The 24,637-nt window shown below is 61.6% G+C and overlaps 1 protein-coding gene across 1 annotated transcript in view; it reads left to right on the top strand.

Annotated features, from left to right (window-relative positions):
* Hmcn2 (hemicentin 2) overlaps positions 1-24,071 on the top strand; it is a 104,383-nt gene extending 80,312 nt beyond the window's left edge. Inside the window, exons 76-96 of the mRNA XM_077108747.1 lie at positions 62-169; positions 413-547; positions 896-1,030; positions 2,459-2,649; positions 3,478-3,691; positions 4,573-4,707; positions 5,545-5,735; positions 7,092-7,173; positions 11,213-11,482; positions 14,687-14,836; positions 16,208-16,345; positions 16,434-16,555; positions 16,892-17,129; positions 18,087-18,149; positions 18,275-18,391; positions 19,026-19,160; positions 20,109-20,237; positions 20,581-20,901; positions 21,542-21,661; positions 22,393-22,519; positions 23,395-24,071. Of these exons, the coding sequence (XP_076964862.1) occupies positions 62-169; positions 413-547; positions 896-1,030; positions 2,459-2,649; positions 3,478-3,691; positions 4,573-4,707; positions 5,545-5,735; positions 7,092-7,173; positions 11,213-11,482; positions 14,687-14,836; positions 16,208-16,345; positions 16,434-16,555; positions 16,892-17,129; positions 18,087-18,149; positions 18,275-18,391; positions 19,026-19,160; positions 20,109-20,237; positions 20,581-20,901; positions 21,542-21,661; positions 22,393-22,519; positions 23,395-23,740 (3,467 nt within the window). The 3' untranslated portion in view covers positions 23,741-24,071. The remainder of the gene's footprint in view (positions 1-61; positions 170-412; positions 548-895; positions 1,031-2,458; positions 2,650-3,477; positions 3,692-4,572; positions 4,708-5,544; positions 5,736-7,091; positions 7,174-11,212; positions 11,483-14,686; positions 14,837-16,207; positions 16,346-16,433; positions 16,556-16,891; positions 17,130-18,086; positions 18,150-18,274; positions 18,392-19,025; positions 19,161-20,108; positions 20,238-20,580; positions 20,902-21,541; positions 21,662-22,392; positions 22,520-23,394) is intronic.
* Positions 24,072-24,637: the final 566 nt, after the last annotated feature.

Below are 24,637 nucleotides of genomic sequence, written 5' to 3'. Positions count from 1 at the left end.
GTTGGGCCAGGCACCTCTGTCCCCAATCCCTTCATCCTCCGGGCACCATTTCCACCTGCAGGTGCCCTGGAGATCGGGCAGGCCCTCCCCATCCATGCCGGCCGCTACACCTGTACTGCCCGCAACTCTGCCGGCGTGGCGCGCAAACACGTGGTCCTTGCTGTGCACGGTAAGAGTCCCGGGGCAGGGGCGGGTGGACAGCTGGCGGCAGTGAGCGGGGGTGAAGGGGGCCCTCGGTCCTGGATGCCTGGTCCTGCCCCTGATCTGAGTCCCCCGTGGGAGTCTTCAGGAAAGTGGAGCCGGTGAAACCCACTCCCTTTATCAGCCTCTCTGCCTGGTCCTGAGAGGCGCCCTGCTGGCGGGGCTGGTGTTAGCAGTGTCCCCAGGAACCTCTGACCCTGTGCCTCCTCAGCATCCCCTGTGGTGAAGCCGCTGCCCAGTGAGGTCCGGGTCGTGGCAGGAGAGGAGGCGTTGCTGCCCTGTGAGGCCTCAGGGGTCCCCCGGCCGAGCGTCACCTGGCAGAAGGAGGGGCTCAGCCTCCCCACAGGTGAGTCCCGCAGCAGCAAGGGGAGGAAGGGGTCCTCTCCAGGACCCTGGGCCTCCTCCTCGGCCCCAGGACACCCCAGCCCTGCCAAGAGGTCCCACAAAGCCCCCCGGCCCAGAGTCACGTCCCGACCCCCTGCTCTGGTGTCGCTCCTGCCCTCCTCTCTCCTGGCCCGGCAGCCTGAGAGCCACCTGGGAGCTCGGTGCTGAGCTGGCGGCAGGAAAGGCCGGCTCAGCTGGCTCCGCACCAGGCCTCCTTGCTCATCTGCCACCCTGTCAGCAACACTCAAGCTGCCTCCTCAGGGCTCCCCTGTTCCAGCCACTGGCCCTGATTTCCTCCCATCACATGCAGGTGTGAGGACCCAGGTCCTACCTAGGGGACAGCTGCAGATTATCCACGCCCGTCCCGAGGATGCTGGGAACTACTTCTGCCTCGCCCAGAACGGGGTGGGCAGCGCCATGGGGAAGACGCGGCTGGTGGTGCAAGGTGGGCCTGGGGTGTCCCAGGCAGCCAAAGGCCTGGGGGCTGCTGCGAGCTCCTGCCCCTGCCCGGCTCTGGGCCCAGACAGGGCACACCCACCCCAGCACGGCCTGTGGCTCTAGGGGGGCTCAGGGACACATCCCCTCTGTTGTACCGCATGGCTTCAGACGTAAACTCCTGCCCCTGGCCCTCCCCGGCCCTGGGATGGTTTCGCCGTCCCTCTTTCATTTGGACTCTGGTTCCACAGCCACCGCTTCCTCTGCACAGACGCACAGCTCACGTCCTTTCCCTTGGCCTGACCAGTTGCTTCGTGACCCTGGCAGAGACTGGCGCAGGGCCGAGGAGGCTCAGTGTGGGCATCACGCTGTAGTCCCAGGCCTGCTCTCGGGGTGTCCTGGTGGCCGTCCCTTGGGCAGCCTAGCGGGTTGGGACCCAACTTTTCTGTGAACGCAGAAGATGCCCTGGCTCCAGGCCTCCTCCCAGCCCCTTTGTCTGGCCTGCTTCTCTCCCTGGTGACCTGCCGCGTGGCTGTTGGTCACCACTTGAGCCAAAGGCCACATGCCCCAGCCCCAGCATGGCTCCCCCTGCCCCAACCTGGCTCCCCAGCCCCAGCCTGGCTCCCCTGCCCCAGCCTGGCTCCCCAGCCCCAGCATGGCTCCCCCTGCCCCAGCCTGGCTCCCCCTGCCCCAGCCTGGCTCCCCTGCCCCAGCATGGCTCCCCCTGCCCCAGCCTGGCTCCCCAGCCCCAGCATGGCTCCCCCTGCCCCAGCCTGGCTCCCCCTGCCCCAGCCTGGCTCCCCTGCCCCAGCCTGGCTCCCCTGCCCCAGCATGGCTCCCCCTGCCCCAGCCTGGCTCCCCCTGCCCCAGCCTGGCTCCCCTGCCCCAGCATGGCTCCCCCTGCCCCAGCCTGGCTCCCCTGCCCCAGCCTGGCTCCCCTGCCCCAGCATGGCTCCCCCTGCCCCAGCCTGGCTCCCCTGCCCCAGCCTGGCTCCCCTGCCCCAGCCTGGCTCCCCTGCCCCAGCCTGGCTCCCCTGCCCCAGCCTGGCTCCCCCTGCCCCAGCCTGGCTCCCCTGCCCCAGCCTGGCTCCCCGTGCCCCAGCCTGGCTCCCCTGCCCCAGCCTGGCTCCCCGTGCCCGGCTTCACGTGGGCCTCACGATGACTGTTCTGCTTTTGATCCTGGAGCTGCCTTCCTCCAGGTCTGTGCCCAAGGGAAGCTGCTTCGCCTCTGGGCCAGAGCTCCGGGTCACTGCATGTGTGCAGCAGGCCCCCGGCATGGCTTCCCACACTCAGGGCCCCCCTCATCCAGGCCACCGGCAATGACCTCTAAATGACCTCTAAATGGGAAGTTGGTGGGGCAGCTGATAGGGAGTGCTGAGGGCCCTGCCAAAGGCCAAGGCTCCAACCCCATCCCAAGTGTACCTCCCTCTCCCCACAGTCCCCCCCATGATCGAGAACAGCCTCCCGGACCTGTCTGCCCCTGAGGGCTCCCATGCCCTCCTGCCCTGCGTGGCCAGGGGCAGCCCTGAGCCCGACATCACCTGGGAGAAGGATGGACAGCCGGTGTCTGCAGCCGGGGGCAGGGTCAGCGTCCAGCCTTCTGGGGAGCTGCTGGTGAAGAACTCGGAGGTGAGGGCCCCGGCCAAGGAGCAGGAGGGGAATGATGTCACCATCCAGGAGCCGCAGGCTCCTGCTAGCCCCCGTGTGCCACGCTCTCACAGAGCCCCACGCAGCTCTTACCCAGGAAATGGAGGAGACCTGTGCTACCACCCACTGATGACAAACTTAATCGTCCCAAGATACAGCGTGGCTAAGAGGCACAATCAGCACTGACCCTACCTTCGTCACCAACTCTGGGGGCAGGGAGATGGGAGGGCCTTGGTGTAGACCATTCCTGTGGTCAGTGGGGGCTGAGCCAGGCTGTGGGTGGGACCCCCACGGCCTCCTCATCAGCACTCAGCACATTCTGTAATTGCAAATGGGCTGGGGGGCTGCATGGGGTGCCCGGCTGCCAGGCCAAGGGAGCCAGGCATACAGTGGAGGTGCCCCACCCTGTTCAGCGCTCCCCAGAACGCCTCCCCTCAGAGCCTCTGGGCCCTCTCCGCAAAGGCACCAAAAGTAGGGCCTGCCCCGGGGTCTTTCAAGTATGGATGAGGTGCAGCAGGTCTGGCTCTGAACATAGAGCCCAGCAGTTAGTAGGTGCTCAGTAAATGGGAACAGTTGGTTCCTGTCATTTGTGTCTTGTGGCAGGATTGGATGGCAAAGGAGCACAGCCCTACGAAAGCAGTAGTGGGTTCAGGGCGCAGTGGTGGGGACCTCCGATAGCTGGCTGTGTGATTGTGGGCAGGTCACTCCACTTCTCTGGGCTGGATATTCTTTGGGAACATGCAGGGGATGGGTCCACAGGGGCACGGTGCCAGGGGACAGTTTTCAGGCTGGCACCTCCATTGCCCACAGGGCCAGGACGCCGGCACTTACACTTGTACAGCAGAGAACGCCGTGGGCCGGGCCCGCCGCCGAGTGCACCTCACCATCCTGGCGCTGCCTGTCTTCACCACCCTGCCTGGGGACCGCAGCCTGCGCCTCGGGGACAGGCTGTGGCTTCGCTGTGCGGCCCGTGGCAGCCCAACCCCCCGCCTTGGCTGGACCATCAATGACCGGCCCGTCACAGGTCTGTGTGGGGGTGGTTGGACAGTGGCAGGGCATTGGGATGGGCCGGAGACCTGCCTACTGGACAGGAAGTTGTCTGAGGGCCCGTGGCTTCCGGATCTGGTTTCCAGGGACACAGGGCAGACCTGCGTGTCTGCAGGGGACAGGCCATGTATCCGAGCTGGCAGGAAGCCCCTGGGAGACTCAAACCAGAGGGCTCGGGCCAGCAGGGGCCTGCGTCCAGCCAGGGCTGCTGCTCCCATGGCGGGACCCTCAGGGTGTGGGGGGATCTGTCCTCCCACCTGGGATCCAGGTGACCTTCAGGGAGGCGAATTGCTGAGTTGCTGAGCCCCCTCCAGCGCGATGCCCCCCCAGGTCAGGTCTGTGACGCACCTTGGCACAGTGGTAGTTTGCCAGGCCCTGCCCTTTCTGGGGGCAGAACTTGGTGGGCTGCCCTCCCAGCTGCTTCATCTGGGAAAGGGGAGGACCAGGAGCCCGGGGCCAGGCTGACAGGATGCAGGAGCCGCACTTGGTGCCGGGCCTTGTCCAGAGCGAATGCCCCAGGGGTGGTGACGCCTGTCCTGTCCCTGGTGTGCAGCCAGTGTGGGGCCACAGACAGGAAGACAGCACCCGCCAGGACCCCTCTGTAAGGAAATGGCAGTGCTCTGTGGCCACACGGTGATGGCCCCCCAAGGCCTGGCCCTAGCTGCTCGGGTGCAGCTCTCTCTGGGGTGTGCAGGCTCTTTCACCACGGCCTCCAGGCCCAGTGACTCCCATGTCCAGGGTGGAGGGACACTCCCTTCCATTGCTGTGTCCTTATTAAGCGCCTGCTGGGTACCCAGGCCTGGGTGGAATCTCCAGGAGAAAGGCTCCCACACTGGGCCACCTCTTTCTCTACCACAGATGGGGTGTCTGAGCAGGACGGGGGCAGCACCCTGCAGCGGGCGGCCGTCACCAAAGAGGACAGCGGGACCTATGTCTGCTGGGCTGAGAACAGAGTGGGCCGCGTGCAGGCGGTCAGCTTCGTCCACGTGAAGGGTAGGGCCAGCCCGCGCCTGTCTCGAGGCCTCTGTGCACCCCAGCCTGTGGCTTTCCCAAGAGGCCAGGCCCTGTCCTCCCCGTGGCTGTGTTTTCACACTCAGCGATGGGCCTACCTGCATGTGGACAGCTCCAGGGACTGAGGCGGGCACAGGGGCCAGGGCAGCCTGGCGGAGAAGTGCCCGAGGCGCGCAGCCTGCCACCTGGCCCCTTTAGCCTTGCTCCACCAGGGGCAGCTCAGGGACCTTGTCACCTCTTTGCTCAACTTCAGGAGGCACCGCTGCAGGTTTTAGAGTAGGTTTGGTGTCAGGGACCAGGATGGAAGGCCACAGAGTGCCCAGCAGTGTTCTGAGACTTGCTGTGCTCCCTCCCCCGCCGCCCCCCGTGGTGCTGGGGATGGAACCTGGGGCCTGGTGCTGGGAGGCACGCCCTCCGCCCACTGCCCGCAGCCGGCTCTCTTGGCTTTGCTGTGCACCTTCTTGTTTTCCTATAGCTCTTGTTCGCCAAAGTGCCTGGCGGGTCCTCCACAGGTGGCATACTTGGCCTGTGCTGTGTCCCTGCCTGTGCCTGTCTCAGGCATCACTAGTCCACCACAATCCCCTCTGAGCTTCAAATTCCTCTCAGCACAGTTCCTGGTGGCCCTAGCATGGCTGTGTGATGTGACCCAGGACAGGGAAGCTGTTTGCCCTCCCAACTAGCTGACTATACAGAGCCGGGGCCATCAGGAGCCCTGGAGCCCCTGGAGGTGGGGCTGGCAGGCCTGTGGGGTGGGTTTATGGGAGGTTGACCCTCAGGGAGCCTCCCTCCTGACCACTCACGTGATGTCACCCCCTGCAGAGGCTCCGGTCCTACAAGGAGAGGCCTTCTCCTACCTGGTGGAGCCTGTAGGGGGCAGCATCCAGCTGGATTGTGTGGTCCATGGAGACCCAGCACCAGACATCCGCTGGACCAAAGATGGCCTTCCGCTGCCCCACAGCCGTGCCCTCCACTGGCTGCAGAACGGCTCACTGACCATCCGAAGGACCAAGGCAAGGCAGGGCCAGCACTTGGCAAAGCCAGTAGGGACACCCCTGTGCTTGTACCGAGAGGGTGCAGCAGGCTCGTGGCCCTCTGCAGGCCTGTTCCCCAGGGGTCCTCCCTCTGCCCAGGGGGCTTCTCCCCAGTGGAAGTTCTGTGCTCCAGTCCCCCACCCTCTCCCGAGCCTGACCCCCAGGGTTAGTGGTGAGAACTCAGGCGGACACCCAGCCAGGTATGTGGAATGGGCTGCGGGGGCTGAGGCCCCAGATACTCGTATTAGCAGAGCAGGCAGGTAATAGTGACCCATTTACAGATAAAGACACTGAAGCTCAGAGAGGCCCACAGCCAGGAAGTGACTGAGGCGGGACTCTGCCCCAGGTCCCCTGAGTCCTTGCCCACTGTCTCCAAAGGCTTGAACACAGGGGCAGCCCCCGCTCGCCTTCTACCCTGTGCTCCAAGTCCAGGGATTTGCTAAAACCCACAAGTCTCAAGTTCTTGTTCGGGTTTTGGACCTGCCCACTGGGAGCTGTCTCTGTGTCCCCATTGTGATGGGCCAGGGACCCCAGCAGCAGTAGCAGTGGCCCCTGTGCCCGGGGAACTCACCAGGACCCTTCCTTTCACCTCAATGCCTGAAACAGCCCAAGTGGTCTCTCCCCGCTTTAGAGACGGGGAAACTGAGGCGCCAGGGACAGGGAGTGTCCCAGGGATCGGGCGCCACAGGTGAGCAGCAAGGCTGGGGTTTGGTCACAGATCCGACTGGCCTTCAAACCTGCACTCTTTGCTTTGTGCCACCCTGTCCCTGGGCGTCCTGGGTGTCGTCCTCTGGTGTGGACAGGGCCACAGGCTGCCCTCCTCTGGTGGCAAGGCCACTCGTCCTGCATCACAGGTGTGTGGTCAGGGTATCCTGTGAGTCAGGTCTCCCTGGCCACCTAGGTGGGGGGCAGCTGCCAGCCCTCGGCCCTCTGGAAGACACGCAGTGCACAGTGGCCAGGAATGCAGGGGGCATCCTGGGTCACAAACATCTAGCTCGGTGTTTCCCAATCACCTTCCCCCGGGAACCCTCTTCTTCAAAGGTTCAGACACCGCACAGTGGAGCATGGTGCTGCGGTGTAGACGGCTTGGAGAGGCAGGTCTAGGCGTGCTTTCTCCTGCAGATGGAGCCCCTGCCCTTGGTCACCCCCCCCCCCGCAGGTGGACCCTCTGAACAACCCTCAACAAGTGCCTCAGGGCCTTTTTCATGGCCTGGCGGCCCTGTCCGATTTCTCTAAGCACCTTTCTGGCCAGAGGGGTCGCGGCCCAGTTGTCCCTCTGTGCCCGGCTGTTCCTCGTCCCTCCTGAGCATGGCTGTCCCCGCTTGCCACCTGCAGCCAGACGACGCGGGACAGTACCAGTGCCTGGCTGAAAACGAGATGGGCACCGTGAAGAAAGTGGTGACCCTCCTGCTTCAGAGTGAGTCTCCGGTCCCTCTCCCTGCCCCTGGCCCTTCTCTCAGCAGATGGGGACCTGGGACGTGGGTGCTCAGGGGTAGCTGTGGCCGGGGAACACAGGTGAAGTCCTGGGAAGTGTCTCCCTGGCACAGGGGGAGATGCCCTGTCCACTAGTGAGTCCCCAGGGACCCAACGCCAGGCCTGGGGCAGCCCGTGTCCACACTGAGCTGGAACCACAGCTCCCACGTTTGCCAAGTGCCTAGAGCTGCAAGGTGTCACGTGAGCCTGAAAACGACCCGTGAAGGGGTCCCTCTGGGGGTTTGTGGAAAATGTCTTACTGAAGACAGACACGTTTGTGGAGCCGAGTGCACCCTGGTCCTCAGTGTCCCTTCAGGGAGTCTCGTTGGTGAGCCCCCCGCAGTGTCAGCTTCCAGGCCTGGCACCACCCTCGAGTCACCGCCTCCACCTGCTCACCACCGTCCTGAGCTTTACCTGTTTTATTTTTAAGAACCTACGGCTTTACCGAGGTACAATTGACATACAGAAAGTCCACCCATTCCTCCCCAGGAATAAAAGCCTTAAAAAGGGAAATTGGACCGTCTACCTATGAGGGTGAACCTCGGAGACACTATGTTGTGACATAAGCCGGTCACAAAAAGAAAACACTACAGGATTCTACTCCCATGTGTCCCTAGAGCAGCCGGGTTCAGACAGAAGGTAGAAGGGTGCTGGTGTTTGATGGGTACAAGATTTCCCTCTAAAAGATGAAAAATTCTCAGGTCAGTTTTGCAACAATGTAACGCATTTAACCTACTTTCAAAGGTTAAGATGGTAACTTTTATGGGTTTTTTTTGTTGATTTTTTTAAATTTTGTGTTTGTTTGGTTTTGGTACCAGGGATTGAACCCATGGGTGTCCTGCCACTGAGCCACATCCCCAGCCCTTTTTATTTATTTATTTATTTTTTTGAGATAGGGTCTTGCCAGGTTGATGAGGCTGGCCTTGAACTCACGATCCTCCTGTCCCAACCTCCAGAGTGGCTGGGATTACAGGCGTGGCCACCACCCTGGCTTGTCTTTGTCTTTTCTTAATGGTGCTTTTGAAAAACAAAAGTGTTAAAATTTGATGAAGTTCAGATTAATGGATTTCATATTTTGGGGATCATATATTTTGCCTAACCTAAGGTTCTATTTTCTTCTACAATTTTCATAGTCTCTTCTCACACCTTAGCTCTGTGATCCATTTTATGTGTTTTTATGTCAGCTCAGGGTCTAAATTCCTTTCTTTTTTTCCTACATATGGAATCCAATTGATGCAGATCTTTAATTCCTCTGAGTGATACTTTATAGTTCTTGGTATATTTCTTTTGTTAAATTGATTACTAAGTATTTTATTATTTTAGATTTGGTGGGGGGGCAGGTACTGAGAACCCAGGGGGCTGCTCTACCACTGAATTACATCCCCAGCCCTTTTTTTTTTTTTTTTTTTTTTTAAACTTTGAGACAGGGTCTCACGAAGTTGCTGAGGTTGGCCTTGGATTTGTAATTCTCCTGCCTCAGCCTCCGAGTGTTGGGACTGTAGGATGGATGGAATTATTTCTTAGTTTGATTTTTTAATTTTCCATTGCTAATATCGGGAAACACGATTGATCTCCTGTCTTGCTTTGGCACCTGCCACCTGGCTTGGTTCTTGGTTCTAGTCAAGTTTCGGTCTACTCCTGGGACTTTCTGCCCGTGTCTCCTGCGTGTCCTTCATGGCTAGCGACATGGCCTTTGATTCTCTGCCGTGTCTCATCTCGTGGCTCAGCCCCTTGGTACAGTGTGAGCCAGGGGCAGAATGGACGTCCCCCCGCTCTCGTTCGGGGTGGAGCGTGTGCAGCTGGGGGCCTCGGGGCTTCAGCAGGTGGGGGAGCCCTTTTCTGTCCAGCATGGGGAGTGTCCCAGTGCAGAGCTCCTGGTTCCAGACGGGATGGACAGCCCGTGCCCCCTGCTCAGAAGGGCCTGAAGCCTTCACACAGAAGACAGCGCCCGGAGTGAGGCGAGGGAAGGAGGCAGGACCCCTGCTCTGGGGCCTGAGGAGCCAGGTGCTGGGGGTTCCCTCCTGTCCCCTGGGCTGAGCTGAGGACACCACAGGCTCCGACTGGAACTAAACCAGTAAATAAAGGCCCCCTCAGAGGCCCGCCCTCTCCTGGCAGAGGACTGGGGAAAGAAGGGCACAGTGAGAGAGAAGCTCCCAGACAACACCGGCAGAAGTGCGTCCCCCCACACGCCAAGCAGGCCCTCCACGTCTGTGCTCAGCTGAAGGGAGGCCCCGCTGCCCACACTGGGCCCCAGGGGTCAGCCTGGGGGAGACAGAGCCCTCTTCACTCACCACGGGGAAGCCCCCAGTCAGGGGGGGCAGGGGGAGTGCTGCGGGGTGCCGTCCCCTCCCCAGGAGGCCTGGTGCTGAGCCCCAGCTGCCCAGCCAGCCGGGCACCCTCCCCGTTCCCTGGAGGGTGGGCAGTGAGGGCGGAGGAGCCCTGCCAGGATGGAGACAGCAGGCCAGGCCCCGCCAGCTCCAAGCTGGCCCCATGGAAATCCCCGGTCAAACCAGCACCAGGAAAATCTCAGCTGAATGAGAAAGACAGCCGGACTCCGAGTGAGCGGCCCAGGGCAGGACTTCAAAGTCGGGGTCATAAGAACCCAGAGCCACGGTGGAAACGCTGGAAACACCTGGAGAAGGGCTCCCGGGGTCCTGGGTCTCCTCGGCTCACATGTCCCGGGGCCTACTGAGCCCTGGCTGCCCCGGCCCAGCTCCAGCTCCTCCTGCCGTCTCAGGCAGCTTCTCTGCCCCGCACCAGGGCTGGCGGAGGGCCGCCCGCCTGCTCCTCTCCTCCACGGTAGCTGCTTCCACCCTCGCCACACTCCTCACCCCTGGGGAGGCAAAAGCTCCTGCTTGTGCAGTGACGACCACTGGTGGGACACAGTCCCAGGCAGGAAGGCCGCGGCACTTCCGCTGGTCTTAGCAAAGCCCTGGAAGCCCTGGATAGGAAAATGAGTCCCGATTGGGGTGACTGCTGAGTTCTAGAGCCCTGTGGTCCCTGGGGCAGTTCCCTCAAGGTTTACGTGGCTTGGGGGGGAGCGGGCTTGCCGACGTTCATTCAGCCCCCGCTGGAGGCCCTGCTCTTGCTTGTGCTTGACATTTAACTTGAATGAAATCGGAGGCTGGGGAGTAGCTCAGTGGAAGGAGCTTCCTAGGATACACCAGGTCCAGGCAGATGCCAGCCCCACAGAGCGGAGCAGAAGGGGGTGGGAATGAGCAGGAGCCGCATCTCAAGCGCTGAGTGACAGCCTTCTCCTGAGCGGAGCACCTGGCGCTCTTCCTGTGGTCCCTGTGGAGTGGCTCGACTGTTCTCGCCATGTGCTTCCCGCTGTGGGGCAGGCCACAGTTAGACGTTCCCTTTCAGATGAGAGAACTGAGGGTCGGGCAGTGACCTGGGGAGAGAGACAGAGCCCAGGTTCTCCCACCCATGGGTCCTAAGCCAGGCAGTTCTGGAGAGTGTCATTTAACACTGGAACAATCCAAGGGTCCTGTGTGAGGGTCAGTATAGCAAGTCACAGTAGGTCAAGACAGTGGACCACGTAGAGTAAAATGAATTCAGTGGCACGGGGAGGTATGGGGTCCATCGTGGAGTAAAACGTAGAAGCAGGCACATTGTGATCACGTAGTTGTGTGCCACGTGGACACGTCCTGAGAAGTGGGTGGTCAGGAGTCCTGTTGCCATGGGAACGTTGCTGGCATACTTCCCCAGAGGCAGCTCCGACACCCCAGGCAGTGTCATCTTATGGGACCAAATGGCACACGCAGCCCATCCTTGAGCAAAATGTCACTAGTGTCACTAGGCAGCATGTGACCGTATTTTCCATTAGGGAGCCGTGTCTAGAAGGAAACACGCAGGCGTGGTACCTGAGTCACAGATGGCGTGTGACGGTTATTCTTTTCCTTCCTGCCTTTCCTGTGTCTTAATGTGTCTAAGTGAATGTGTTTAACAAAGTTCCTAAAAGCCACCTGGGCCTCCCACAGGTGCCCCAGTGTTCCAGGTGGAGCCCCAGGACGTGACAGTGAGATCCGGGGAGGACGTGGTGCTGCGGTGCCAGGCCACCGGGGAGCCCATGCCCACCGTCAAGTGGCTGCAAGCAGGTCGACCTTTGCGGACCGGCCGTCGGCTGCGGACCCTGCCGGATGGGAGCCTGTGGCTGGAGCGCGCGAAGGCTGCGGACGCTGGAGCCTATGAGTGTGTCGCCCACAACCTCCTGGGCTCTGCCACAGCCCGGGCGTTCCTGGCAGTGAGAGGTACGTACGGGGCGTCCCTGCCCAGACCTCTGTGGACAGAGACGTGGTCCCTGCACAGCGGGGTTTGTGCCAGGGTGCCCACTCCTCCCTGCCTAGTCACAGCCTCGGACTGAACCAGCGGGGAGCACCTGGGGGTCTCCTGCCTTGTGGGGTCCCCTGCCCATTTCCATCCAGGGAAACCGAGTCACTCAGAGGAGCCGAGTGTTTGCCACTGGTTTTAGTCAGCTTGTCCACTGCTGTGACTCAAAGACCCAACCAGAACAATTGAAGAGGGGGAAAGTTTATTTGGGGTTCATGGAGTCAGAGGTCTCAGTCCATAGACAGCCAGCTCTGTTCCTAAGGGCTGGAGTAGGGCAGAACGTCACGGCAGAAGAGTGTGGCGGAGGGGAGCAGCTCCCGTGACCAGGAATCAGAGACCAAGCTCAGCTCCCCAAATATATATACCCCCAAGGACCAGCTCCTACAGCCACACGTGCCCCCCTCAGTCACCACTCGTTAATCCCATGGGGGGCTCGTTCACTGATTGGGTTAAGACTGTCACAACCTGATCATTTCTCCTCTGAACCTTCTTGCATTGTCTCACATGAGCCTTGGGGGACACCTGACATCCAACCATGACACCACTCATCTTGGACAGGGCACCTGGGCTGTTCCTCGTCATCTGGTCTGGACATGTGTCATCTGGGCAGTCCACAACCCCCTGAAGTAGGCAGAGTGGATCAACAGTGTCCATGTTGCCCTTGGGGGTGGCTGTGGGTGACCATTAGTGCTGGTCCCCAGCTCCTGACACTGCCTGCCGTAGTAGGAGGTCAGAAAGGACGGAGCTTACCCGTGTCACTGAGTCCTGCCACCTTGGAGTCCCCAGCTCCCCTCTTCCTGGGGCCACACCGAACCTTAAAACTGAGAAAAGAGCTGTCCTGAGAGACTGCAGACCATGGTCAGACCTGTACCAGGTCACATCACTCTGAACGGTCTGTGCCTGGACCCCGAACACTGCAGAGGAGTGTTTCTGACTTTGTGTCACCTCCTCCTCCTCCCACGGCAGACGCCACCCATCTGTCGCCCACGCAGTATCGGAATCTCCCCACAGACCCTTCTCCAGGCAGCACCTTTCCACTGATTGACACTTTGCCACTTGGAAGCCACTGCCAACCTAGTTAGGACCCCTCTGGCCTCTGATGCCCTCACCACCTCTGAGCAGGGGCAGGGGGCCAACAGATGCAGCTCTGAATGGTCAAGGCTCTCTGATGCCCACTCAGGGATGCTGTCTTGGGGGTGGCTTTGGGTCTGCAGGAGCCTCCCTCTACCTCAGAGCTTGGTCCCAGCTCTTCCCCCCACCCACCTGGGCACCTGGCCCCATGCTGGCTCCCTAGAGCTGGCAAACCCAAGTACAAACGGGGAATTACAGCACAGGCACTTCCTGCCTGGCAGATCTGGGGGCTGGAAGTCCAAGGTCAGGTGTAGGCAGGGCTGGGAGCGAGAATCTGCCCTGGGCCGTGCCCCAGGGTTTAGGGGTCTGCTAGCCACTCTGCCTAGTAAAAGCCTCACCTGTGTCTGTTTTCATTGTCACCTGGCAGGTCCTGTGCGTCTGGCTCTAATCTCCCCTTTTTATAAGGACACCATCGTATGAGATTAGGGTACCCCCATGACCTCTGTAAAGACCCAGGCTCTAGAGAAGGTCACATTCTGAGGTCCTGAGGGTCAGGGCTTCTACGTGAGGGTGGGGGTTGCGATCAACCCATGACGGGCTCCTTATGTTTTCAATAGAAATAACTATTTTTCCTTTATGTGTGCTAATTGCAGAAAGGCCAGGTAATACAGAAACCTAAGAAGGGGTGAAAGTAATTATCTCATGATTCAATTTCCAAAAATAGCCTGGGGGACGGCCTGGGGTGTATTCATCCACGTTTTTTTCTTTTGGTGGAGGAGGTTGGGTTTACGGTGGTCTCTACAACCTGCCCTTTTCTTACTGTCTTGGGTGACACCCCGTGGGTCACAGGCCACATCTGGCCGGGCCCCCAGCACTGCCTGGGGGTGTTTTCATGTTGACTTCAGGTGGTTTGGTAGATATGCACAGTTCCTTTCTCCAGTGTCCCCTCCTGGAACCGTGCCTTGGTGTGCTCAGTTTCTGCAGGACACATTCCTTTGGGGGCTAAGTTTTCAGGGTCCCTGACTGTCAGCCTGTCGCTGTCCCTGCCGGCTTCATTGCCCTTCTCTGTCAGCCAGAGGGTCCCAGCCCTGGCCTCGTGGGGGATGAGAGGCCACTGAGACCCCAGGCCTGAGAAAGTCAATAGTGGCTTGCCACTCCTGGGCTCTGTCCCTTTCAAGGCCACCAGGTCACACTCCAGCCTTCTCACAGCAGCTCCTGGCTCCTTCAATGTCCCCTTATTACAAGGCCAGGGTGGGTTTGTGGCCTCCTGCTGTTCTGCCTCCACCGCAGACAGCAGATATCATATTGGTGAGAAACCTCCCAGATGGGCATTGAGCCGCCCCCAGCCCCACAGAGGCTGCAGGAAGCGGCGCTCTTTCCTGGAATCCAGCTCAGCCAGCCCTGAGTCACCCACTTAGGGTCCTGGCTGGAGAGTGCTTTATGTTATTTTTTGACAGATCATGGGCAATGTCCCCCTGGGAGCTGGTGAGTGCGGAGGCAGGCTGACTCCTGCCTCTCGCCCGCCGGAAGGCCACAAGGAGACAGCTGGCCCCTAGTCGGAGGACACTGCCAGCACTGGCAGCTCTCATCTGATTAGTGCTCAGGGCCTCTGCTCATTAGGAAGCCAGCCACCGCAGGCAGGCCAGCTCAGGACCAGGGTCACAGATGGGAAGGGGGTCTTCAGGTGACGGCACTGAGCCCTGGCCTGCTGCCCTGCCCCCAGCTCCCGCCATCATGGGTCCTGGTGGTTTAGAGACCAGGGTCTCTTGCATGTCTACAGGCCAACATCCTCAAGTTCAGATAACTTGGTGTGGCTTGGGGGCCTCACTTGCCAGGTTTCACTCCAGCTGAGAGACCCTCCTCACACTTCACCTCTCCTTTAGAGCCACGATCCCCTGTGTTGAGTCCATTACTCCTTAGCTCTGTGTCCTTGGGCAAGTTACTTCACCTCTCTGAGCCTCAATTTACTCCCTCATGAACTGGGTCTGAAGCAGTTCCTGTGTGTACAGGGGCATGGGAGGGGAGGGTCTCACTCCTGCTCTTTTCCTTCACAGAGGACCCCCAGGGGAGCCGGGGCAGCATGGTTGGGGTGATCAACGGCCAGGAATTCGGCGTGGCTGCTCTCAACACCAGTGTGCAGCAGGAGGCGCATTCCGGGGTCACCACCATCCAGAGCAGCATCAGCCACGTCCCGGCAAATGTGGGCAAGTAGAAGCCGGAGTGGCGCTGCCTCTAGGCCCACCGCTCCAACCTGCCAGGGACCCTGTGGCTCCTGCAGGACAAGGAGGAAGGCGGGCCCCAGGCTCGCTCAGGCCCCGATTCCCAGAGGAGAGCTGGCTGCCCACTAGCAGAGCCAAGCCCCAGAGCAGGAGCGTCCTCTCCGGCCCTCGGCCCCACCGCACAGAACACCCGCCCTGACCCCAGAGACCTGAGGCCAGTGATGTGGCTGCAGAGCTCAGGGAGAGGCCCGAGCTGCCTGCTCTGCGGGGCCTCCACTGTCAAGTCCGAGGCTGACAGAAAAGTGAAGGGTGACAGAAATGACTTAGGGAGCAGGCTGCAGGGACGGAGGCAGGGAATGTGAGAGTCACACCAGCCAGAAAACCCAGAGGACCAAGGGGTGTCCCCCAGCACCCAGATCCCTAAAACAGTGTGTCCGGAGCAGAGGAACAGACCTGGTCCCAAGGGACCTCGCCATCTTGTCCCCCCACCCTGCCATCTTGTCCCCCCACCCCACCCTGCCTCCGAGCCTCCTCTGGGGTCAAGGCAGGGAATGGGCGGTGCTGATGGCACCTGTGCTAGCCGTGGGGGCAGCGTGGGCAGGGGGCTTTGGCCAGGGTCACTCAGAGCTGGCTGTTGGAGTGAGCAAAGCAAGACGTGTCCAGCGGTGGCTGCTTATTCCAGCTGCAGGAGCCCCGAGGAAACCTTGATCCCAGGCCAAGTGGGCCAGGCTCTGCGGAGGAGACAGGCACAGAGAGGTTGAAAGGTTCAGCTCATGCACAGGAACCCGACTTCCTCCTGTTGACCTCACAGAGCGCCACTGCCCCTGACCCCGAGCAAACTGGGTGCAGGTGGTGTCCCTGGCCCAGCGTGCAGCTTCACCCTGCCCCAAGAGGGCCAGGCATCATGTGAAGGTCCAAGACTCCAGGTCCAGGGCAATTTTTGCCTCTTTTTTCAAAGTCAGTGGTCTGGAACGATCCTTCCTCTCCTGGGCTCCTCTGGAAAGCATCTGCAAGTTTGGAAACTTGGTTGATGTTTAACTCAGCCCAGCATACATGTCATGGCAGCCTGTCGAGCCCGGTTCAGGTGACCCTCATCTGTGTATGCTGGACTGAGTTGAACGTTGATCTACATACGTTTCTTTCTATAAACTATTTTACTAGTTTTTAAAACTACTTCATGAAATATGTTTTCTCTTGCTGTTTCCCAGGTTCTGGTTAAATACCTGGAGAGGGACAGGGAGAAAAAGGACTGAGCTCTCCTGGGGACAGTGGGGAGCCAGGGAACGGGGTGTAGAGCAGGAGATGGCCACCCTGAGGGCCCAGCCCTAACCTGGCTCTGCACCCTGCCCTGTCCAGGGCCTCTGATGCGGGTGCTGGTGGTCACCATTGCCCCCATCTACTGGGCCTTGGCTGGAGAGAGCGGCGAGGCCCTGAACGGCCACTCCCTGACCGGTGGCAGCTTCCGGCAAGAGTCTCACGTGGAGTTTGCTACAGGTGAGCAGGCCTCCTCAGGTGGGCAGGGGGCGCTGAAGCCAACCCAGGACTCCTGAGGTGACTCTGGGTGGGGTGGGGTGCGCTGCAGGGGAGCTGCTCACGATGACCCAGGTGGCCCGGGGCCTGGATCCGAACGGACTCCTGCTCCTCGATGTGGAGGTCAATGGCATTGTGCCCGACAGCTTGGCTGACGCAGATCTTCAGATGCAGGTGGGGCCGGGTCCTGGGATGGGGGGAGAGAATGGCGTGTCGCGCTCCCCATCATGGCCAGGCAGCCAGGCCCCTTCCCCCGACACCTCAGCAGCAAGGGCTGGATAGGGGCCTGCCTTGGGCTTGGGTAGGACAGCAGGTCATAGTGAGCGTCTGCTGTGTTTCTCAGGGACAGAGTATGCTCCCCATTCCATAAACAAGGCCACCAAAGGGCCCCAGCTGCCTGGCTGTGGAGGGAGACCAGAGGCTGGCCAGGCTCTTGCCTCCACCCCAGCTCCTGAGTTTCAGCCCCAGGCTGCTGGTCGTGGGGACCCCAAGCCTTCTCTCCCGCTCCAGGACTTCCAGGAGCACTATGTGCAGACAGGGCCCGGCCAGCTCTTCGTGGGCTCCACACAGCGCTTCCTCCAGGACAGCCTCCCTGCGCTCCTGCGCTGCAACCACACCATCCAGTACGACGCAGCGCGGGGCCCCCAGCCCCAGCTGGTGCAGCACCTGCGGGCCTCCGCTATCAGCTCAGCCTTTGACCCCGAGGAGGAGGCCCTGCACTTCCAGCTGACCACAGCCCTGCAAACGGGTGAGGCCCCCCACCTCCCCCCCAGCTAAGACCGCCAGAGGCACCTGGCTACCGCACTCTGACCACTGCCAGAGATAAGGCTCCACCTGACCGGTCCCTCCCCCACCAACAGGGACAGGGCTCTTCAGGCCAAACCTCCAACACCCTTCTCTGTGCCCCAGAGTGGAGGCCCAGCCCCCCAGGCTGATATTCAAGTGTCAAGCCACATTCTCCTCCCTCTTCTCCCAAGGGTGCCTGTCCAACAGGCCCCACTAGTGAGCGGGGTCAGGAGCCACTGTTGGAACCCCGAGACCCGCAGGAGACCCCCTACAGTCTCAACCAAGGGATGCCAGAGATTCCTGAGCTACCACTAGAGGCCCCAGAAGGGACTGTGGGAAGAGGGCATTGCTGAGGCTAGGCAGACCCGGCTCAGGTCCGCTCTGCACCCCTGCCTGGCTCTGGGTCTCCCCAGCCTTGTTCCCATCTGCGCCGTGGGCAGTGGGCCTGGCTTGGCCCGCCTCCCAGCTGCAGCTCGAGGGGCTGGCTGCACCCCCTCCCCAGCCCCTTCTCACAGGCAGCCAGATCTCCACCCATCTCCAGGCCCAGCGCCCCACCCTGCCTTCGTCCGCCTCCCTGGGGAGCCCTGTGGACCCCCGCACCCCCCTGCACAGAGCTGTTGAGCGGCTTTGCCCTGAGCTCCTGCTTCCTGCTTTTCTTTGATGGTTCCTCCTGGGTCTCCTGACTCACTGCCCGGCCCCATAGGAAGCCCCCGGGCACACGTACAGGATAGGGCACGTCCCACAGCCACAGCCTGGGACAGGCCTGGACGCCAGGCAAGGAAGGAGCTGCTGGCTTAGGACAGGGCTGGTCGCCAGCTAGGGGGCATTGCCTGGGCCAGCCCCAGGAGGGACCTGGGAGCCAGGGCCGTGGCCAATGGGCACCCTCATATCCTTAGGGTTCATCCCCTTTGTCTTACAGAGGAGGATGAAGTTGGCTGCCCCGAGGGCTTTGAGCTGGACACCCAGGGAGAGTTTTGTGTGGGTGAGCAACATCCCCCCCACCCCCCGCATGGCCAGAGCAGGCCTTTTCTCCTGGGATGCACCATCTCTCTGGGCCAGCTGGCCGGAGGGCCCGTGAGCACAGACCACCAGCTCTCTCCCCACCAGACAGGGACGAGTGCCTGGGCGGCCCCTGCTCCCACTCCTGCCTCAACGCACCTGGCCGCTTCTCCTGCGCCTGCCCGTCAGGCTTCACCCTGGCCTGGGATGACAGGACCTGCAGAGGTGAGTGGGCCTGGGGAGGGTGCTTCTCAGACCTGGCCCCGGTGTGCAGGAGGGCCCTGACCAGGGGCACCTACCCCAGGGATGGCCTGCTCCTGAGTGCTTGATGCCAGACTGAGGTCTCCAGCGTCCTGCCCCACCAGGTCCCTCTGAGGACAGCCTGTGGTCTTGGGTGTCAGGGTGATGGGGACCCCCAGAGGCACACAGGCAGCCACCATGTGCTCATGGCCCAGACACAGGCTCGGCCACTGTCCCCACATCAGTTCCGATCCATTGGCATGGCCAAGGGGGCTGACACCAGTGGCCCGTTTACCTGTCACCTGACAAAGCTGCAGAGCGACAGTCTGACCCTGAAGGTCCTGATGCTGACCACAGTCTGTACCCTCCACTCCCACCAGTGGGGCCTGGTGCTGCCAGGTCTCAGCCAGGCTCCAACCAGGTGCCCCAGAGGGCCCTGTGCGCAGCCCTGTATCAGCTGCTGCCGGCCAGGGCCACTAGGACTCTGCTTCTGTGGGGATGACGGAAAGAGGTGGCAGGAGGGCTGGGGGCCGTCCTGCCAGGGGCTCTTGGGCCTGGGAGGAAGCCATGTGGGTGGGCTGGGCCAGGGCCTGCAGCTGTCTGCCTGGCCTGCCCCCAGATGTGGACGAGTGTGCGTGGGATGCCCACCTCTGCCCAGAGGGTCAGCACTGCGTGAACCTGCTCGGGTCCTACCACTGCCTCCCCGACTGTGGGCCGGGCTTCCGGGTGGCTGCTGATGGAGCCAGCTGTGAAGGTGAGGGGGGCACTGGGTGGAGCCTGGTAATGTCCCCAAGAACCTAGAGACTGCCAGGGTGCACTGATGAGGGGCTGCATGTCCCAGGGATGCTGGGCTTCAGGGCACCAGGAAGGAGCGCATGAGGCCGGGAGAAAGCATGAGAGGTCCCAGGACTGAGTCCTGGCCCAGCCCTGCTCCTGGCAGCTCAGTGTCCTTTGTCAAGTGTCTCATCCATTCTGGGCCTTGGGTCCCTCACCTGTTGGATGAGGGGGTCCAGTAGGGAGGGCAAACACACCACCTCTGCTGCCCCTCCCTATCCCCCCGTGGACCATGTCCTGCTAGGGACAGCCTCTGAATCCCCAACACGGCTTCCCCAGCAGCCACTATGGATAAGTAGCAACTGACCTTAGGATTCAAACCCAGGTGCTACCCCTGAGGGGTGACCTCTAGGATCCTTCCTGCTCTAGCATCCTATGGTTTCATGATTGGGGTCCCCCTGGCTCGTTGGAGACCAGCCAGTCAGTGGAGGCAAACATGGCGGCTCTGCCCTGTGGCCTGGAGAGCTGGGCTGTTTGGGGCTCTTCTGCCTGCTGCTGCCTTCCGCCTGCCCGCCCTTTCTCCTCTCCAGTCCTTTAGCTCTTCCACACAGCAGGCTCCTAAGCTCCTCACGTGCTTGTCCAGCCATCTTTACAGATGAGGAAACTGAGGTCCAGCAGGACTGGACAGGGCAGAGCTCACAGCGCCAGGGCTCCGCCTCCAAAGCCCACCTTTTAAGGCCCTTCCTCCCTCCAGACCCAGAGCCCTGCTGACCTCCAACGTGGGACCCGTGGGGGGTGGGGCAGGTGCTGGCATTCAGCCTGTTGACACGGCTTTGGAGAAGGGAACTGGGGAGACCCAGGTGTGGGGGGATGTGTTCCTAGGGGAGGGGCTCTGGGCTAAGCCCCTCCCGACCACACCCTGCCCCAGATGTGGACGAATGCATGGAGCAGCTGGACGGATGTCACCACAGCCAGCTCTGTGAGAACAGCCCAGGCGGACACCGCTGCAGCTGCCCCCGGGGGTACCGGACCCAGGGCCCCGGGCTTCCCTGCCTAGGTATGAGGAAGCCCACCCACTCTGGGCCTTGCTGGGCACGGTGGGCCTTGGTGGTGTGGTGCTGGGAGTTCTGGACCCTGCTTGGCCCCACCCAACCCTGCAGGCCACGTCCCTGGCAGAGGGCGGCCCTGAGAGGCTTAGCGGGTAGAGTGGACCCGAGAGACACCAAGAGCTGTGGGCTGGGCAAGCTGGACCTGGGGTGGTGCTCAGAGCTGGGAGGGGGAGGCTCCGGGCTGCGGACCCCGGAGTCAGGGTGATGCATGAGCAGCTTGGAGGCAGGAGCCCTGAGCTGCCCTCTTGGCCTTGAACTCGGATGCAGCCTCTGCCTGACCTCCATCTGCAGATGTCAACGAGTGTCTGCGGCTGCCCAGGCCCTGCCCCTACCAGTGCCACAACCTCCAGGGCAGCTTCCGCTGCCTGTGCCCGCCGGGCCACACCCTCCTCCGCAATGGCAAGGGCTGCACCCTACTGGAGCAGAGTGCACACAATGTGACCACCATCAGCCACCCGGGCCCCTCTGCGCCCTGGCTGCGGCCCCAGGTGTCCGTCCCTGGCCGCCCCTTCCATACCTGGGCCTCCCTCCGCCCAGGGCCGGGAGCCCTGAGCAGCGTGGACCGGGCCTGGTGCCCGCCTGGCTTCATCAGGCAGAACGGCGTCTGCACGGGTGAGGCTGGGCCCCAAGTGCCCCACAAGGACACGCCCCTGTTGCCCTGGGCTCCTGGGCTGGTCGTGGGGCACTACCCTGTGTGGAAACCCAGGACTCATGCGAGCGAGCGAGCGGGCGGGCGGGCGGGCGGGGGACAGAGGGCTGCTTCCTGGGGCCAGGCACAGGTGTCTCAGGCAGAGCTGCTGGGCGAGGGGCCTCCTAGGCTGTGTCCTCGGGAGGCCAGCTAGAGAAACCTGCTGGTACCAGGGCAGAGCAGCCAGGGAGTGAAGGGGAATGCTCCAGGCAGACTTCGTGAAGGCCCGAAGGGGTCTGATGGGCACAGAGGTGGGCAAGGGCCACCCCTGGACCCTGGGGCTGGCACTGGGCAGCAGAGAGGGGCAAGGCAGAGACAGCCTCCTGGGGCACCCAGCCTGGGCACAGGGTTGGTAGTGGGGGTGACCCCCCTGCCTTGGTGGGGACAGGGCGAGGTCCCCACTACCAACAATCAGGGATTTCTCCAGTCCCTAAAGCCGGCTGGGGCAGAGTGGGGAGTGGGCGCCTTGGGCAGGAACTCTCCTGACCTGCCCAGAGCCAGCAGGCAGGTGTGGTGACCTGGCCTCTGACTCAGCTTCCCCTGTCCCCGTCCCTGCCTGACCAGACCTGGACGAGTGTCGGGTGAGGACCCTGTGTCAGCACGCCTGCCGCAACACCCAGGGCAGTTACCGCTGCCTCTGCCCCACGGGCTACCGCCTCCTTCCCAGCGGCAAGAACTGTCAGGGTGAGCAGGGCAGCTGTACCCCCGTCCTCTCCAGCCCTGTGAGGTGGGGCAGGGAGGTGAGCTCAGGGGGTTCAGGGGAGCACGCCAGGCCCCCACAGCCAGGTGCAACCGCCACTTCACCCAAGAGCCTCAAGAGACCACGCGGGCAGGATCTGAAGGCAGCCTACAGGGCCAATCTCAGCTCTGCTGTGTGTCCCTGGGCAACTCTCTTTACCTCTCTGAGCCTCTACCCCCTGGTGAACTGGGGCTCACAGAGCACCCCCTAGATAGCTGGGGTGAAACCTGAAGAGCAGAGACACAGCGGCCATGGGCGGCAGTCCTCTAACTCCCAAGTCACCCTGATGCACCCAAGCAGGAGTGGGTCCTGCTGTTCCCCCACCCTAGAGGGTGGGAAACCTGCCTGCCCTGTCCCCCTCCACACAAGGGCAGTGAATGTCCTCTGGAAGGGTGGGGCATCCACTGAGGGAGACAAGGGTTGGGGTGGTCTCCGGTGCCCTGGGTGGAGGGTGACGCCAGCACAGCCCCTCCCCCCCAGACTCTCCATGGCCCCATCATGCACTAGGAAGTCTGGTCCCTGGGGACATGGGAGGTGCTGGGCTCTGGGCTGGGCTGTCTATGGACAGGCGAGGGGTGCCCTCCCGGCTGGTCCCGCTTCCCGCCTTCTCTGGTTCTGGCCTTCCACCCTTCTCTCACACCATCTTTCCATCCCCCACTTCACCTCCCCCACCCAGACATCAACGAGTGTGAGGAAGGCGGCATCGAGTGTGGGCCTGGCCAGATGTGCTTCAACACCCGGGGCAGCTACCAGTGTGTGGACACGCCCTGTCCCGCCACCTACCGGCAGGGCCCCAGCCCCGGGTAAGGGCTGGGTTGTTTGGGGTGGAAGGGACAGGGCACGTCATCTGCCAGGATCTGTGCAGCTTCCACATGGGCTCCTGTGTGGCTGGACCACGCCACCCAGGAAAGTTGCCCAGGGCCAGTGAAAGCTACCCTGTCAGAACCCTGTGCAGACAGTGCGCCCACGGGCACAGCCAGCCAGGGCGCAGCTCGCCTTGATGCTGCATTCCCTGCGCTCCTCGTGTAGCAGGCCCACTTGCAGGGAGCTCAGGGCAGAGAGGCCAAAGGTGGAAAGAGGAACTCGCCAAACACAGGCTCCAATCCCCCAAATGCACAATGAGCCAGAGGCACACCCCAGACCCCGGGCGGCAGACACTGAACACACCACACTTCCTTCACCACTCTGGGGCCACAGACACTCATGAAGTGGCACAGAGGCATGAGGACCTTGGGGTCAGGAGCTGCTGCAACCAGAAAGGTTTCCTGGGGTGGGTGACTTGCCCTCGGCCTTACAAATGTGGAAGTGGAGGTTGGTGGGGAAGTGGATGTCCGGCAAGGTGGGACCCGGTGTCTCTGAGCTGCAAACCCAGGTGTGACTCGGCTCAGGGCACTTTCGCTCCCACAGAGCACAGCAGAGTTTTGTCGCTGCCTCCTTCGGGCAGCGCTGCCTGGGGCTTGGTCCCCGAAGGACTCCTCAGTGAGGCGAAAGGGCATGGCTCTGGCCCCTTTGGAGACCATCTGTTTGATGGTCTCTAAAATGGGATAACAGGGACACTTCTAGGGAAGGTATTTGAGGCGCGGGGAGATGGGCAGCTTGGGCAGAGCAACGGGGGCTGGGGGTGAAGTTCGGCCGCTGGGAGGGCAGCCTGGAGTCAGTCTGTCTGTGTGGCCCGCAGGACTTGCTTCCGCCGCTGCTCGCTGGACTGCAGCGCCGGCGGCCCCTCCACGTTGCAGTACCGGCTGCTGCCGCTGCCCCTGGGCGTGCGCGCCCACCACGACGTGGCGCGCCTGGCCGCCTTCTCCGAGGCCGGCGTCCCAGCCAACCGCACGGAGCTCAGCGTGCTGGAGCCCGACCCGCGCAGCCCGTTTGCGCTGCGCGCGCTGCGCTCGGGACACGGCGCCGTCTACACCCGCCGCGCGCTCACCCGCGCGGGCCTCTACCGGCTCACCGTGCGCGCCGCGGCGCCGCGCCACCAGAGCGTGTTCGTCCTGCTCATCGCTGTGTCGCCCTATCCCTACTGAAGGGGAGAAGGTCATCGACTCCAGTTCGGTGGCTGGTGTGACCCCGGGGGGTGGGGAGGAGCCGGCCCACCCCACCACTCGGGCCAAGCTGCGGAGGGACAGGGTGGCCCTGGTCCGTGACACCTGCTGTGGCAAGTGGAACGTCCTCTTCTCCCGCCCCGTGCGTCAGCGGAACTTTCGGTAAACACGGCCCTGCGAACAGCCTTGACCCCTGCACAGCGAGCTGCCCTTAGGTAGCACAGCCACAGGCTGGGGGCGGGGGAGGGGGCTGTCCCCATCCACACCCCACATTGTCATCCTGAACCCAGTGTGTGTAATATAAAAGCAAGTGTTTCTAACCCACCTGGTTTCTTTGTCCAGTTATTTTATTTAGATGGAGGGGCCCTGGTCCTTTCCGTTTTGGTGGAGCACTGGAGTAGGAGTCCGGGGGACCCAGCGCCTTACAGAAGCGTGGCCTCTGCCCCCTCTCTGGCCTCATTTCTTAGGAGATATGAATATTGCAGTAAGACTCCCCTTCCTTAGGGCTGAGAGAAGAATTAATGACAACACATGTAGCAAAAGAAAATTATTTTAAAAATTATTTAAATAATAAAATTGCATCTAAGGTGTACAACGTGATTTTTAAAAATATAATTTGTCTCCCAATATCCTCAGGGAGTTTGTTCCAAGACCCTGGTGGATTCCAAAATCCACCACAAAATATTCACTTATAATTATGCACATCTTCCTATATGCTTTGATCCTCTCCGGATCACCTGTACACCTAAGACAAGCCAATGATTTGCAAATAGCTGCTACACTGTATTGTTCAGGGAATAATGGCAGGGGCGAAAGAAGAAGAAAACCTGTACATCTTCAGTACAGACACAATCCCAGCCGGATTGTCACGCAGCCGTG

This window comes from Callospermophilus lateralis, chromosome 2 (genome assembly GCF_048772815.1).
Source record: "Callospermophilus lateralis isolate mCalLat2 chromosome 2, mCalLat2.hap1, whole genome shotgun sequence".
NCBI classification, from domain to species: Eukaryota; Metazoa; Chordata; class Mammalia; order Rodentia; family Sciuridae; genus Callospermophilus; species Callospermophilus lateralis.
Note: the sequence above shows the minus strand (reverse complement) of the source record. Positions and strands in the feature narration are given on the sequence as shown.